The sequence below is a fragment of the Indicator indicator genome, chromosome 2, assembly GCF_027791375.1.
Source record: "Indicator indicator isolate 239-I01 chromosome 2, UM_Iind_1.1, whole genome shotgun sequence".
Classification (NCBI taxonomy): domain Eukaryota; kingdom Metazoa; phylum Chordata; class Aves; order Piciformes; family Indicatoridae; genus Indicator; species Indicator indicator.
Window position 1 is genome coordinate 56,834,159 of NC_072011.1, and position 13,060 is coordinate 56,847,218.

Genomic DNA, 13,060 nt, shown 5'->3' on the forward strand with positions numbered 1-13,060 from the left:
GCATTACTTGGGGTACTGGTACCCACAGGTACCAGTAGGTACTGGTACCCACAGGTACCAGTAGGTCTCACAATCAGGTGGAAATTACCCCTTTCTTTAAACAAAATGAGCATATTGTGTGAGTCAAGGGACTGCCTTATGTAGTGCTCAAAAGAACTTCCTTCCCTCTAACTATGGGCTCATGTCCACACCTGCTGCTTGCATGGCTGCAGAGGACTTTGTGAGCAGGCTGTTAAGAAGACTGCTGGTGTAGCCAACTTCCCATATAATAAGAGAATATTGTATTACACCAATGTATCCTTGTTTATCATCAAACTACCTGAGATGTTGCCCCCCATATGTCTGGGACAAGCCCTACAAAACCGTGCTGGCAAATACAACTCTTGTTTGCATTGCCCCAGGTACCTCTCTCTCTGCCTGCTTGAACCCCTGCTGGCTACATTTCCTTCTGGCTTTACTCTTTCTGTTCCTGCTTTTCTGCTTGGCTCTGTCCCAACCCCTGTCCCACCACAGGGATGTTAAGAAAACTCTGGTAATTCTGACTGCACAGAGCAGTCATACAACACACCTGTACACACTTGATCTTCTTAATCGTTGTACAAGTGGAGGCTGTTGACATGCTGCCAGCAGACCCTAGAGTAGTCTGTGAACGTCATCTATGGGACACAGGGGAGATGACTAAGAAAAGCAAAGTGCTCGTATGACAAACTTCAACCCAGCTTAAACTTCTCCATCTACCAGGAAGTGGCTAGAAGAGTTGACAAACGAAACCCGTGCAAGTGAAAAACAATGCTTTAAACTGACACTGGTTTGCTTCTACCGAGACTCCTGGAAAAGCAGGACTCGTGGCAGCTGTACGGATTTGAACCACTGTGTGGAGCCAAACGAACGCCTTTTGAGCGGGTCTACAGCTCTCGGTTCTGACCCGACAGGATGCAACTCGGCTTGCTGCGAGTTAAACTCCCAGGTGGTGAGGTGCTGCTGTCTCTTGGTGTCATACCATGTCCTGATATGGCTCTATCACAGCTGTGCTGGAGACTTTGGCTGACAGCACACCAGCAATGGAGTGCACACAGCATGTATGAGCTCTCTTCAGAGAGCACTTATGGCATGTGACATGACCTGATCCACTTCCAATTCTACATGTGTGTACATGTGTGACCCCATGTGCATCAACATTCTGCCAAAAATAGCATTACTGCCTTTATTAAGAGAGCCTCTCTAACCCATGAGGAAGAGGAGATGCCTTCAAAGCAGAGGGAAATTGATCTGTGTCTGGTTTAACCAGGTGTGGACAACCTCATGAGTGACATCAGGACTACTCCCTTGCATGGCTGTGATCCACGGAGATGTTGCTGGCTGGTGCAGCTCATACCCAACTCGTACCTGGCCAGAAAGATTTTGGGGGACTCCTCTGCTACACTGTGAGTTGTACAGGCAATGTTATTTTCTTATTTAATAGCAACAGCTTACCATGTAACTGTGTAAGCAGAATCATAAAATATTTTGGGAGGGATCATGAAAGATCATCTAGTAGGACCTATGTGGGGTACAGGCAGAGGAATCTGAGTGACTGAAGTACAAAACCACCAAGCAAATGCTCCCACTGCACTGAGGTATCACATATCAACAATGAAGAAAAACTTCTGATTTGTTATTTTCAAGGAAAATGTCCCCCCACATCTCTGCAAATGGTGCAGATAGGTATTTTATGGTTCTTTGGATGTTTTTTCAAACATTAATGATCAGTGTTCCTTGAAAGGGTGGCTCCAAGCAAATGTTTAATGCATCCAGGGCTTGGGATATGACCCACAGAAGGTGGTGCCTCTCCTTCTGAGGCAGTTGGACAGCAAGTGTGGGCAGTGGGTGCAGCACCTAAGGGCTTTCAGCCTCTGCACTGCTGGCCCAGGAAATGCTGCCTGGCATTCAGCACACTCTGACTCAGACCTAAAATATGAAACAAATGGTTTGAATTCTCCCTTGGAGGGTTGTTGTACTAGGCAGGGTGCCAGCAGCAGCGTTTCAGCCATCTTTGGCAGCAGTACACCACCAAAACAGAGATGTTCCTTTCCCCACACCTCAGGGTGGGGGGACATGTTGGGGGGGAGCTTGTTGCATGCAGTTTGGGCTGCACAGGGGTCTTGAGATAGATTTGGGACAGTGGTGACAGTGACACATGCTTTGGTTACTGCCAGCAAATCGAGCTGCAAATGATTTCTGTTGCATGCAACATCTGCCTCAGGATGACAGTCCTGAGCATGTGCATAACCATATTGGGCTTTGAGCCAGCTCACGAAGTTCAGTCTGAACTTGCCCTGATGCAACTTCATTCCATCTCCTCATGTCCTATTGCTAGTCACCAGAGAGAATAGACCTCAACTGCCCCCTTTGAAGAAGGTGTAGGCTGTGATGAGGTTATCCTTATCATTCATTTTTTTCCCTTTGACTTTTTTTCTAAGCTTACAGATTTGGACTAGGACAATTCTGAGGGTTATGCAGGAAATATTGATATTTTAGTTTATTTAATTGGTGAGTACGTGTGGGCAAAGTGGGAGCCAGGGCTAGCACAGGTGTGAAGTCGATGAGGTGCGCAGCTGCGAAGGAGATGTGCTCTGCTTGGGGTCCACGGAGCTGGGGAGAAGGGGAGTTAAGTTCTTTCACCTGTGAATCAGAGGGGGAGCGGGTGGCTCCCGGTGCAGAGTGGCTCGAGCTAACGGGAGGGTGTCTCGGCTCTGAGTACTGCCAGCAGTTGTGATATTCTCCGGGAGGGAGAGGGAAAGGAAATGTCAGAGCAGACCGGGAGGGGCCGGAAAGTGCCGGGGCGGGGCGGCAGTGACAGCGGCAGCAGCGGCGGGGCGATGGCGGGGATGGCGGCGACGGTGGCGAAGGAGCGGGCGGCGGCGGCAGGCGCGGGGCGGCACGGCCACGCCGTCCCCTACCTGGGCCAGGACTTCGGGGCTCTACGGCAACAGTGCCTGCAGGAGGGGCGGCTCTTCCAGGACCCGTCCTTCCCTGCCGGCCCCACCGCCCTCGGCTACCGAGAGCTGGGGCCCAACTCGTACAAGACCCAGGGAGTCGTCTGGCAGAGACCCACGGTACGGCGGTGGGGGAGGGTTTCGGCGTCCTGGTAGCATCATCCCTTGGCACCACCACGCCTTTTCACCCACCGTCTCTCTCCCTCGCCCCCTTTAAATGGGTGTGCTTTAATTCGGGGATGGGGGTAGTTCCCTTATTGGACCGCTCAGAAGCGTATTTCTGTGGCTGGCACCGGCCCCAAGGTTAAAGCCGCTGCTGCAAAACCCCGGTGCGGCCGTTATGTGATGCTGCGGCTGCTCAGAGCTCTGGGGATGCCCCTTTGTCCAGGCTTTGGGCTGGCGTGGTGACCGGGTAGGCGAGGCAACCTGCTCCAGCTAGAAAACAAGCAGGGAAGAGGCTGTGCTCCTCTCCCGCCTGACTTTTCCCTGCAGACAAACCCCTTTGCTTTAGGGTTGCTGCTTCGGATGACTTTTTTTCTTCAGCAGAGCGATAAGCTGACCACGGTGTGTGGAGGTTTCCTTCTCAAGCCCTTGCTCAGGATGTGCCTCTGGCCACAGGAGCAGCCCTGTCTGGCCACGGGAGCCATGGGGTCAGATGGACTCTGAGGTGCCTGGGTGCTTCTGAAAGACCCTGACATGGTCGGTAGCAGGAAGGTAACAGCAGAGAGGTGTGTGCACCATGCGTGAAAACACAGTGAACCTGCTGGCACATCCTGTGAAGTCAGATGGCTGCCCACAAGCTTTGGTCACCAGCTCTTGTTCTCACTGTGCTTAGTGTGTCTGGTGCCCATGTTCATTCTTACCTGCTCTATCTTCATGGTGTTCATCTGCTGTCGTCAGTCACTTGTTCAAATTTGCTGCAAGTGGGGCCTCCTTCCCTCTCTTACCTGTGGGTATGTGTAATGCAAGGCTTGTTTTGTTCCCAGGAGCTGTGTTCCAATCCCCAGTTCATAGCCGGCGGAGCCACTCGCACAGACATCTGCCAAGGGGCCTTAGGTAAGGTGGAGGCAGAAAGCCTCCAAGAAGAGTTTTCCATGTGGGTGATTGCCTCAGGACACCACAGTTTATACTAGGCTGTAACTGACCCTGCAAATACATCCTTTTGCATCCCACCCTCTTCTCTTGATATCAAAGCAGACCTTTATTGCTTTTCATTGGCAGCTGCAGGTAGGGACTGTGTGTGTTTGGCCACTGCCTTGCTGTATGCACTGAGCAGGGATGACACAGGCTGGTTTCCTGTTGGCTTTTCTGATCACTGCCAGTTCCTTTCATGTCAGTATCTGTCTGCCTGACAGTAGCTTGACTAATTTCTGCTTTTAACAGTCTTCTTAGAAGAGCAGTTGAGTCCATATCAAGGCATTCTTTTCCTAACTAGGAAAGAACTCTGCTGAGCAGGAGGGACCCCTTGAAACCTAGAAAGATGCAGTATGAGGAAAACAAATTATACGGAAGGATTCCCAGTTGCTCAACAGCTTCCAACAAAAACATTTCAGGAGGGGTGTACCAGCCTGTGAGCCTTTTGCTTTGGCTGCCACTCAGTTTTTGCAAGGGAAGCCCCAGGAGACAGCTGGAAGAGGATGGCTTAGCCTGATTGTGTATGCACAGCCATCCCAGTCTAGAAGTCTCTCTCCTGTCTTGCCCTGAAGAAGAGGCAAGGTCTCTGTGCCTCTCCTCCCAGAAGGCAGTATGGAGGCTGAGGAAGAGGACAGATGAGAGGAAACAAGCTGAAGTAGAAGCAGTGAGTAGAAGTGAGGTTTCTATTTATTCCATAACTGTAGGGAGAGAGTTTTAGATGAGACTGATAGCGTGCTTGAGGGAAAGTCCTCAGTGTAGGGAAGCATGACTAATATGTGTTGTGCTTTTGCAGTGGGATTGGCAAAGGAATGAAGTTCTGTTTGTTTGCTTTTCATCAGCATAATATTAGCCAGCTTCTTAGTTTCTAGTCCCCCTGCTGCTAGTTGTGTTTTCACATCCAAACATATAACAGATAGGAGAGCTTATTTCACGTTTTGTGCTTATATTTTCTTTCAGTAGCTACTCAGGTTGGTGCTTTAACAACTGAATCCAGTTTGTGCCAAAAGCCCTGACAATAAAAAAATGCTTAGTTTGTGAATTTAGTTCTTCTGATGCACCAGTATAATCTGTGGCATGGATTAGGCTCCATTGTGACATTGGTGACATACCAAGAACTTCACCAGCTTCCTTCATGTGTTCTCTCTCTGCCTGATAGCGTGTCTCCTACCACAACTGTTTTGTCATAAAGCATGGCCCAGTGCTTAACACAGGTGCCAGACATTTGGCCTTCTTTATTGTGAAACTTAAGGGAGTAGTTCAATGTGAAATCACAGTTTATTGTAATGCCATTTCAACAGCTGACATTTTGCATAGATGCTTTTCTTGAAGACACTTAGTTGCTTTATGCCTTCTATGGGCTTCCAGCTCTTTTTGTCCAGCTGTTGTGGCAGGAAGAGCACTTGAATGAAAGATTTCTGTTACAGGTTAAGACTACTGTCTTAATCATAAATAATTTTTTTTTCCAGAGAATTCAAGTCCTGTGGGATGGACTTTTCAAAGGGGCTGAACAGAATATAAAAGATAAATTTATTCCATTTCATTGGGTCTGCAAATTTCTATATAGTTTGGGAACACAGCGTGTCTCTCTCTCTCACCTTGCTTCTTTGTCTCTGTGTGGTGGATTGAAATTACCCCCAAAATAATATTGCCAGACCATCTAAGTTGATGGAAGCAAATATTTTTATACATTTTTTAATTTATATATATAATATATTTACAAGTAGACTACAATCTAGAAATATGAAATGCAATAAATGTGTATGAAATATATAATATTTGCATGCATTTATGATTTATAAACAACACAAGGACCCCCCTGGACAAAACCAGAGAGCTTCCCCCTCTTCCCCCCTGTGCAAGGGACAAGAGAAAAGAGAGAAGAGCTGAGAGTAGGTTGTTAGTACTTAGCCACAAGAAGAACACAGCCAACATCAGCAACAGCCAAGCCAAAGCTGCCAGCTAGTATCAGCTAGAGTGAAGAAGCTGAGAAAGAGACAAAGTTAGTTTATACAATTAACTTTATGTTAGTTACCAGCCCAATGGGATTATTTAGACCTTATAATTTTTCCTTTGCGTCCAATAGTAATTTATTTACATTCTACCACTTTCTACTCAATCTGTGGAAAAATTTCCTAGGCATCAGCCTAAAACTGCCACACTCTGCTTCTGACCTTGCTTGCTTGGCTTGCTGGTTTTTGTTTAGGCTACTGAGAAGAAACAGCAGTGGGAACAAGAGATAGAGATAGTAACTTGTTAGCTGATAACAGCCTTGTGTCCAGGGGGGGTCTGAGTCTGTACAGGGGGAAGGGGTTTATCTGGGCTATTGTCTAGTTTTTATATGTAAATATATTTTTGTATATTTTTATTACTTTTTATGCTCTTATATTTAGCTTGGGGGTTTTTTTTTGTAAACAATAATTTCATTTTGCTTCCAAATTCTGTGTAGTGTGGTAATTTACTCCTTGGGGTAAATTTCCAAAGTCTATGTGGTGTAAAGCCACCACAATTTCTAACTTAGTTTTTAAGTTGTGGAGTTGCTGTTAGTAACTCCAAACCTTGTTTTAAATAGATGACAGGATTTCCTGTCATAATTGTCTTCGGATCAGTCAGGTATGTACTCATGAGGTTATACAGTGCCACCAAAGGATATGGACCAGCTCCCAACTTCTATGATTTTATCTTCTGAAACAAATTTTTAATAGGAGGTTGTTAATGTTCTTGTTTATATGGCTGTTTTCACCATGACTAAGTACTGTGATGACTTGTCTTAGGAATCTGGGCAGTATTTTGGTATTGTCTGACAGTTTGGTGGTTGATTGGAAAATTAGATCCTATTGACTTTTCCTCTGTATAACCACTGAGTTACTAAAAGCCTGTGCTTCAATGTCTGCTTTTTCACATGAGACTAGCAGATGGGCTGTACAAGTGTTTGAGGGTTTGTTTTGTTGTTTTTTTTTTTTGTAACTGCCTCATCCAACACCACCATTTGTATTGATATGTGTGCCTAAGCTTCCATTTACTTGAAATTTGTGTGCCAATGTCCCATCATATCCCAGGATATCACAAAGATTATGCTGGAAGATGCCAGGTGCTTTTGGAAACCTGTGGTTTTCATTCTGTTGCTTTTAATCTGTTCATTCCCCAAAAGGCTCAATCAAAAAGCCACAGACCTGTGCTCCTGTGGAGTTTCATCACTGTTTCTAAGCCATTCAGAACGTGTACTGCAGGGAGAGATGAGGTGTCCAAAGCACGTGCACCCATCACTATAGCAACAAGGAGGAGTGTGTAACTGACCAGCTTGGCTGATGACTAGAGGTGCAGATTGTTAGGGTTGGAAGGGACCTCACGGATTAAGTAGTTCCAACCCCCTGCCATGGGCAGGGACACCTCACACTAGATCAGGTTGCTCAGAGCTACATCCAGCCTGGCCTTAAAAACCTCCAGGGATGAGGCTTCTACCACCTCCCTGGGCAACCTGTTCCAGTGTCTCACCACCCTCATGGGGAAGAACTTCTTCCTAACATCCAATCTGAATCTACCCATTTCTATTTTTTTTTTTCCATTCCCCCTAGTCCTATCATTACCTGACACCCTAAAAAGTCCCTCACCAGCTTTATTGTAGGCTCTCTTAAGATCCTGGAAGGCTGCAGTAAGGTCTCCTGGGAGCCTTGTCTTCTCCAGATTGAACAGCCCCAACTCTCTGTCTGTCTCCATAGCAGAGGTGCTCCAGCCCTCTGATCATCCTCGTGGCCTTTTTCTTGGACACATTCCAGCACATGTCCAGAGAAGATTTTCCTTTTAGCCCAAAAGTCTTTGGTCTGTGGGCCAGGTGCTGCCTGTAAGTTTGTTTCATTGGATTTGATGTGGACTTTACAATACTGTGATGCATCAAATCAGCATTATCATCAGCAAAGAAAAGGTTGTCCCTTCACTGAGGTAGCAGTTCATTAGGTTCTCCAGTCACCAAAATTCTGTCCCTTAGGCTTTGGATTATCCTTTATTCTGGTTTTGTTGCATTTTAGGAGAAACTTTTAAAGGCAAATATTTGGAGTTAGTTTTGCAGTATCAGAGCTGAAGCCAGTGATGCTATTTGTGTCAGAATTGGCAGCACAGGGGATGTGGTGACTCATTACAGCAGAGGGAAGGAACCAAAGCCACTGTAGAGAGTAAGCTTACTCACCCTTAGCCACCTTCTTTGGAGGGGATGTCACTATGGTATCACAATACTGGAGTGTACACAGCGTAGTATCTCATCTGTTCTTTACGCACGGATGTCTCCTCCCTGCGGAAAAATGTGTGGAAAAAATAAGGAACTGAATAGAATGAATTCAGAATGCGTGGTTTTCCCACACCAGCAATCACTTGACTGTGAGTGGGTTGCCACAGCCTCATGTCTTTAACCAAAAAACTTCAATGGAGTCTTATGATATCAGTATAAATGCATTCAGTAGCTGTTAATCTATAACTGTGAGTGTTTTTTTAAATAACAATGTGACTGTTGTTTGAATGTACATTTTCCCTTTGACCCCATACTCTTACATGAGCTGTGCAGTGACTAGAGGAGCTACCTTTTGCTTACCAGCCCACCAGGTGCTTCATGGGGATGCTTTGCTTATCTTTGCTCTCCAGAATGGCCAATTTTAACCCCATAAGGCTATTTATGCTTGCCTTGCAATTAGTGTTTTTGTGACATTATTGTTTAAAACTGGAGATTAGGTACATGCAGAGATGGATGTATAGAAATAAGAAGTAAAACATTGGTAACAGGAGAAAGGAAGCATGACAACAACAAATAATATTTCTTATTATAAATAAACTCACAGCCACATAATGTTCCCTTTTCTGATAACTTTGTTCTGATTTTACAAAAAGTAACCAGGATTAATTTAGCTTTGCTAACATGCAGTTGAATTCTTCTTATCAACAACCTGTCTGCTAGCCTCCTCTTGGACTTTCCCTCTCTATCAAAGGGAAGACACTGTCAAGAGCCTTACTAAAACACAAGTTCTTACAGTTAAGAGTATTTGTTAAACTCTGTTCAGGCTTATTTAGTTCAGGCTAAAACTCCAGGTATTATCACAAGTTCTACTTCCAATCAGGCTTTAAATTATCAGGTTTACTTTTAGCTATGACTGCTCAGAAAGGGAGAGATATATCACCTCTGAACATTGAGCACTTTTAAATGAGGAACCCAAGAGTTGTCTCCCATATATGCTGCATCTGCCTTTTAACCTTAATAAGACCTTCCCCAGAGTTGTCTGAGTTAAGATCTATATTTGTCTGACTCGTAAGTTCTCCTCAGAAATCAGTATAAAGTTCAACAGAATGATCTTTACAGCAAAATCTGATGTTTCTTTCTCTTCATGTCTGCTGTGATGGAACAGATATAAAATAAAGGTAATCCTTTATAAACTCTGTTTATGGGCTTAGAGGTCCTCAGGGGTGCAGTTTCTCCTACTTGAACTTTAATGCTTCTTAACTACAGGGGCAATCTCTAGACTCAGAGATATATTACAGCATTAAAGGGGGCCTACTCTTAATCTAGATACTTGAGCAGCTTCATGACCAAGGCTTCCTGAGCTACTGCGGTCATGTCAAGTTGTTGAATTACTGTTTCTGTGCTGCCCTCTGCATGCCCAATCCCTGCCTTATTTATGGCATACAAAAGCTAGCATTTCTTTGGAAGGGTGGTGGGACAGCTACTCTCTGAGCCAGACTTGCTACTGATTTAAATCAGCAGAGTCTTTCTGATGGTAGTAACACCAATGTCAAATGTGAGTCTTTGGTAGTGGTCACGTTTGCCTGGTTGAGTAAGGTTGTGCAATGTGAACTCTGGTTTATCCTGCAGGCTGAGCAATAGGGAGGAAAAACACCTCCACAGCTGACTGTGATCAAGGGGTGTAGGACATGCTTTGGGCTGTTTCCACCCATACATTAGAGCATGCACAAAGTGAGAGACGTGTGGTTTTACCTAGCTGTTCCTTAGGACTAGCACAGTAGTGCTTAGCAGGCCAAGTTGCTCACTTTCTGGGTTTATCTAATACTGACTGAATGAGAGCACAAAACTGCCTAACCCTGTGAAGGCATCCTGGTAGTCTAGGTATGGATGGATACCTGTGCTGGCTTTAGTGTAGGTCTGAGATGCCAGAGACTCAGCTTGCCTCTGAGTTGTTTGTGCCTGTCTGTAAAAGCCTTTCAGAATGTGGGATGCTTGCCAAGGTTGCTCTGATGCTCAGACAGGCACCTGTCTGTGCATTATCAGTTACCTTGTGCTGAGATGAGACCAGCCGAACTACCAGTTTGTGTATTTGTGACTTGACTCATGCCTGTTCCCTGTATTCAGGATGCTTTGAGATTGCATTTTTTTGGAAGTCTCGCTAAGGCTTGCTAACTTTTTCCAGGTGTGACTGGTTGCTCCTCCTGGAGCAGGAACCCAGTGGCACAGCAGGGAGAATGGAGATCCCTGCTCTTCTTCTTTTAGGACTTTGTTGGCCTTAAATACACAGGGGCTCCTGGGTGCTAGAAGAAGAATATTTGTGGTGGAGGTCAAGGGTTATCTGCCTGTGTGCAGGGCTGATGTGTTAATGAGAACACTCTGTTCTCCTGCAGTATGTGCTGGTCCACTGCACAGGAGGCTTACATCCACCCCCTTCTCCCACAATGTCTCTGACACATGCTGTTCCTACTGCCAGTTACGTAGAGCCCCACTGCTTTCTTGACCCAGAAGAGTCCTGTCACAAACTGTGACCTTCTTTAACTCAATAGGGTCTACTGTAAGACTTTGTCTTGGTTAATAAGTTGCTTTACTGTGTGGTGAATGCCAGGAGGAACAAAACAAGTTGAGGGGGAAGGGGTGGAGATGATATGATATTAATTGAGAAGTAATAGAGTATTAATTCAGCCTGACCCCACGAATTCAGGGGTCAGCTTGGTCAAATTTCCAGGGCTGTTCTCTACCAGGAAGTTGTCCCTTGGGCTTGAGGAACCCCAGCTCATGTTCAGAAACTGCCTGCTTTGGAGATTTGATAAAACCAGGGATTATCAGTACTGGAGGGATCTCTGGGCAGGCTCTCTCAAATGATTACCATGTTGTAAGGTTTGTTTGAAGACATCTTTGGTCAAAAAAAAAAAAACAAACAAAAACCAAACCAAAACACAAACAAAAAGCAAACAACAACCAAAACCCCACAGACCAAGCAAATAGAAGGAAAAACAAACAAGCAAAATAAAACCTACATGCATAACTGTGTGGGCAGGATGTGGGTGGGAGAACACAGATCTAAGCTGAAATGAAGTTGAAGTCCTGTTGCCTTTTGACCAAAGGGTTTGTTTGCAGAGCCCTTTAACACCCTCTTCTGTAAAGAGGATTGCTGTGAAGGTGAACTGTTAAAAGCCCTCACATGACTGGATGACAGAGAATCCCATCTAAACACATCTTTTAGTAATCTACTTACCCCAGATTCTTTCCCAGCAAGCACGTTTGCTGTGCATGGCAGTGCCTCTGAATGCACCATGGCACCAGAGGGTGCACAGATCCCAGGGAAGAGGGTCTCAGCACCATGAAGGAGGCTGTAGGAACAGTCAACATTTTGCAGGGTGAGGCAGATGTGCTGTTGCAAAGGAGGGAAGGAACATCATTGCTTCATAATTTCTCACAGGAGACTGGTAAGGTGACTTTCCTGTTTGAAAAAACTTCTCTGACGTGATTTCTTTACTGTAGTACAAGCATCTGGAGGCAGGGCTGAAGGGAAAGTTGTGTGTTCAATTCTTCCCTTCTAGGTTATGAAATAGTAAAAGCATCTCAGGTTTGGAAATTATTCCAGAATTTCACATCTTCCACCTTTTGTGAGATATGAAAAGGGCTGTGGGACAAATTCATTCATAAGAACAGCTGCTGCTGGGGATCAGCTGTGAAAAGCAAGGGGCAGTCTGGAGGGAGTTGCAGGTTGCCTGTGTTCTTCCTCATGAGTGGTGATGGATTTGGGCCTGAGGATGGACCTCAAGAGCTGCTTTAGAATCAACTCTCCCTAAGACTTTATCCCATTTACATCTCAGCTTCTCACCTGTGAGCTTTTAACCTTTTCCTCTAGGAGAGAGATGGCTGTGCAGAGAACACTGCTTTATATGCCTCTGACTTACTAGCAGGTGTGGTGGTTATAGCAAGGTGGGTGTTGGTCTCTTGTCCCAAGTAATTAGTGCCAGGATGAGAGTAAATGGCCTCAAGTGGTGCCAGGGAAGGTTCAGACTGGATATTAGGAAAAATTTCTTTCCTGCAAGAGTGGTCAGGCATTGAAACAGGCTGCCCAAGGAAGTGGTGGAGTTGCTGTTGAAGGAGGTAGAGGAGTCACCATCCCTGGAGGCGTTCAGAAAACGTGTAGACATGGCACTTTGGGATGTATTTTAGTGGGCGTGGTGGTGGTGGGTTGCTAGTTGGACTTGATGGTCTCAGAGGACTTTTCCAACCTTAATGATTCTCTTTCTTGAACCTACAATCCTACATGTTCTGCAGTGCCGTTTTAGGCAGTCTAATGTGTGGTAGCAGCTTTCCTGTACTCATACACAAAAGCAAAGGCAGATATGGTAATGGTAACAAGGAGTTTTGTGTTGGGCTGTGGGAGTTGGGATCAGCTGGGGCTCTAAATCTCTGATCACCTTGCTACTGAGCTGCCAAGAGCCCATGGCCAAGTGGAAAGATTTGGGTTTTCCTTTTATTCAGTTAAAGTAACACTGGTTTCTGAAAATAGTTACAAAAAAGTAGAGGTAATGTTTATAGAGTTGTGGTCTTCTCTTTCCTCTGCTTGGTAGGAAATGGAGTGGAAAAGTACTGCCCAGACAGCTTAGACCCTGGGGCTGTGGTGTGCAGGCTTGGTATGTGTTGGCTCCGTCCCAGGAAAAGTGAAGAGATGTGTGGGACTGGGGAACAGTGCCTGCCTTCAGACTTCTCCTGACTC

At 45.6% G+C, this 13,060-nt stretch overlaps 1 protein-coding gene across 2 annotated transcripts in view; it reads left to right on the top strand.

The window, feature by feature from the left end:
- Positions 1-2,858: 2,858 nt before the first annotated feature.
- The window catches only part of CAPN2 (calpain 2), a 34,279-nt gene continuing 24,077 nt past the window's right edge, over positions 2,859-13,060 (top strand). For both annotated transcript variants that reach the window (XM_054394993.1, XM_054395002.1), the window contains exons 1-2: positions 2,859-3,095; positions 3,962-4,031. In XM_054394993.1, the coding sequence (XP_054250968.1) occupies positions 2,859-3,095; positions 3,962-4,031 (307 nt within the window). The remainder of the gene's footprint in view (positions 3,096-3,961; positions 4,032-13,060) is intronic.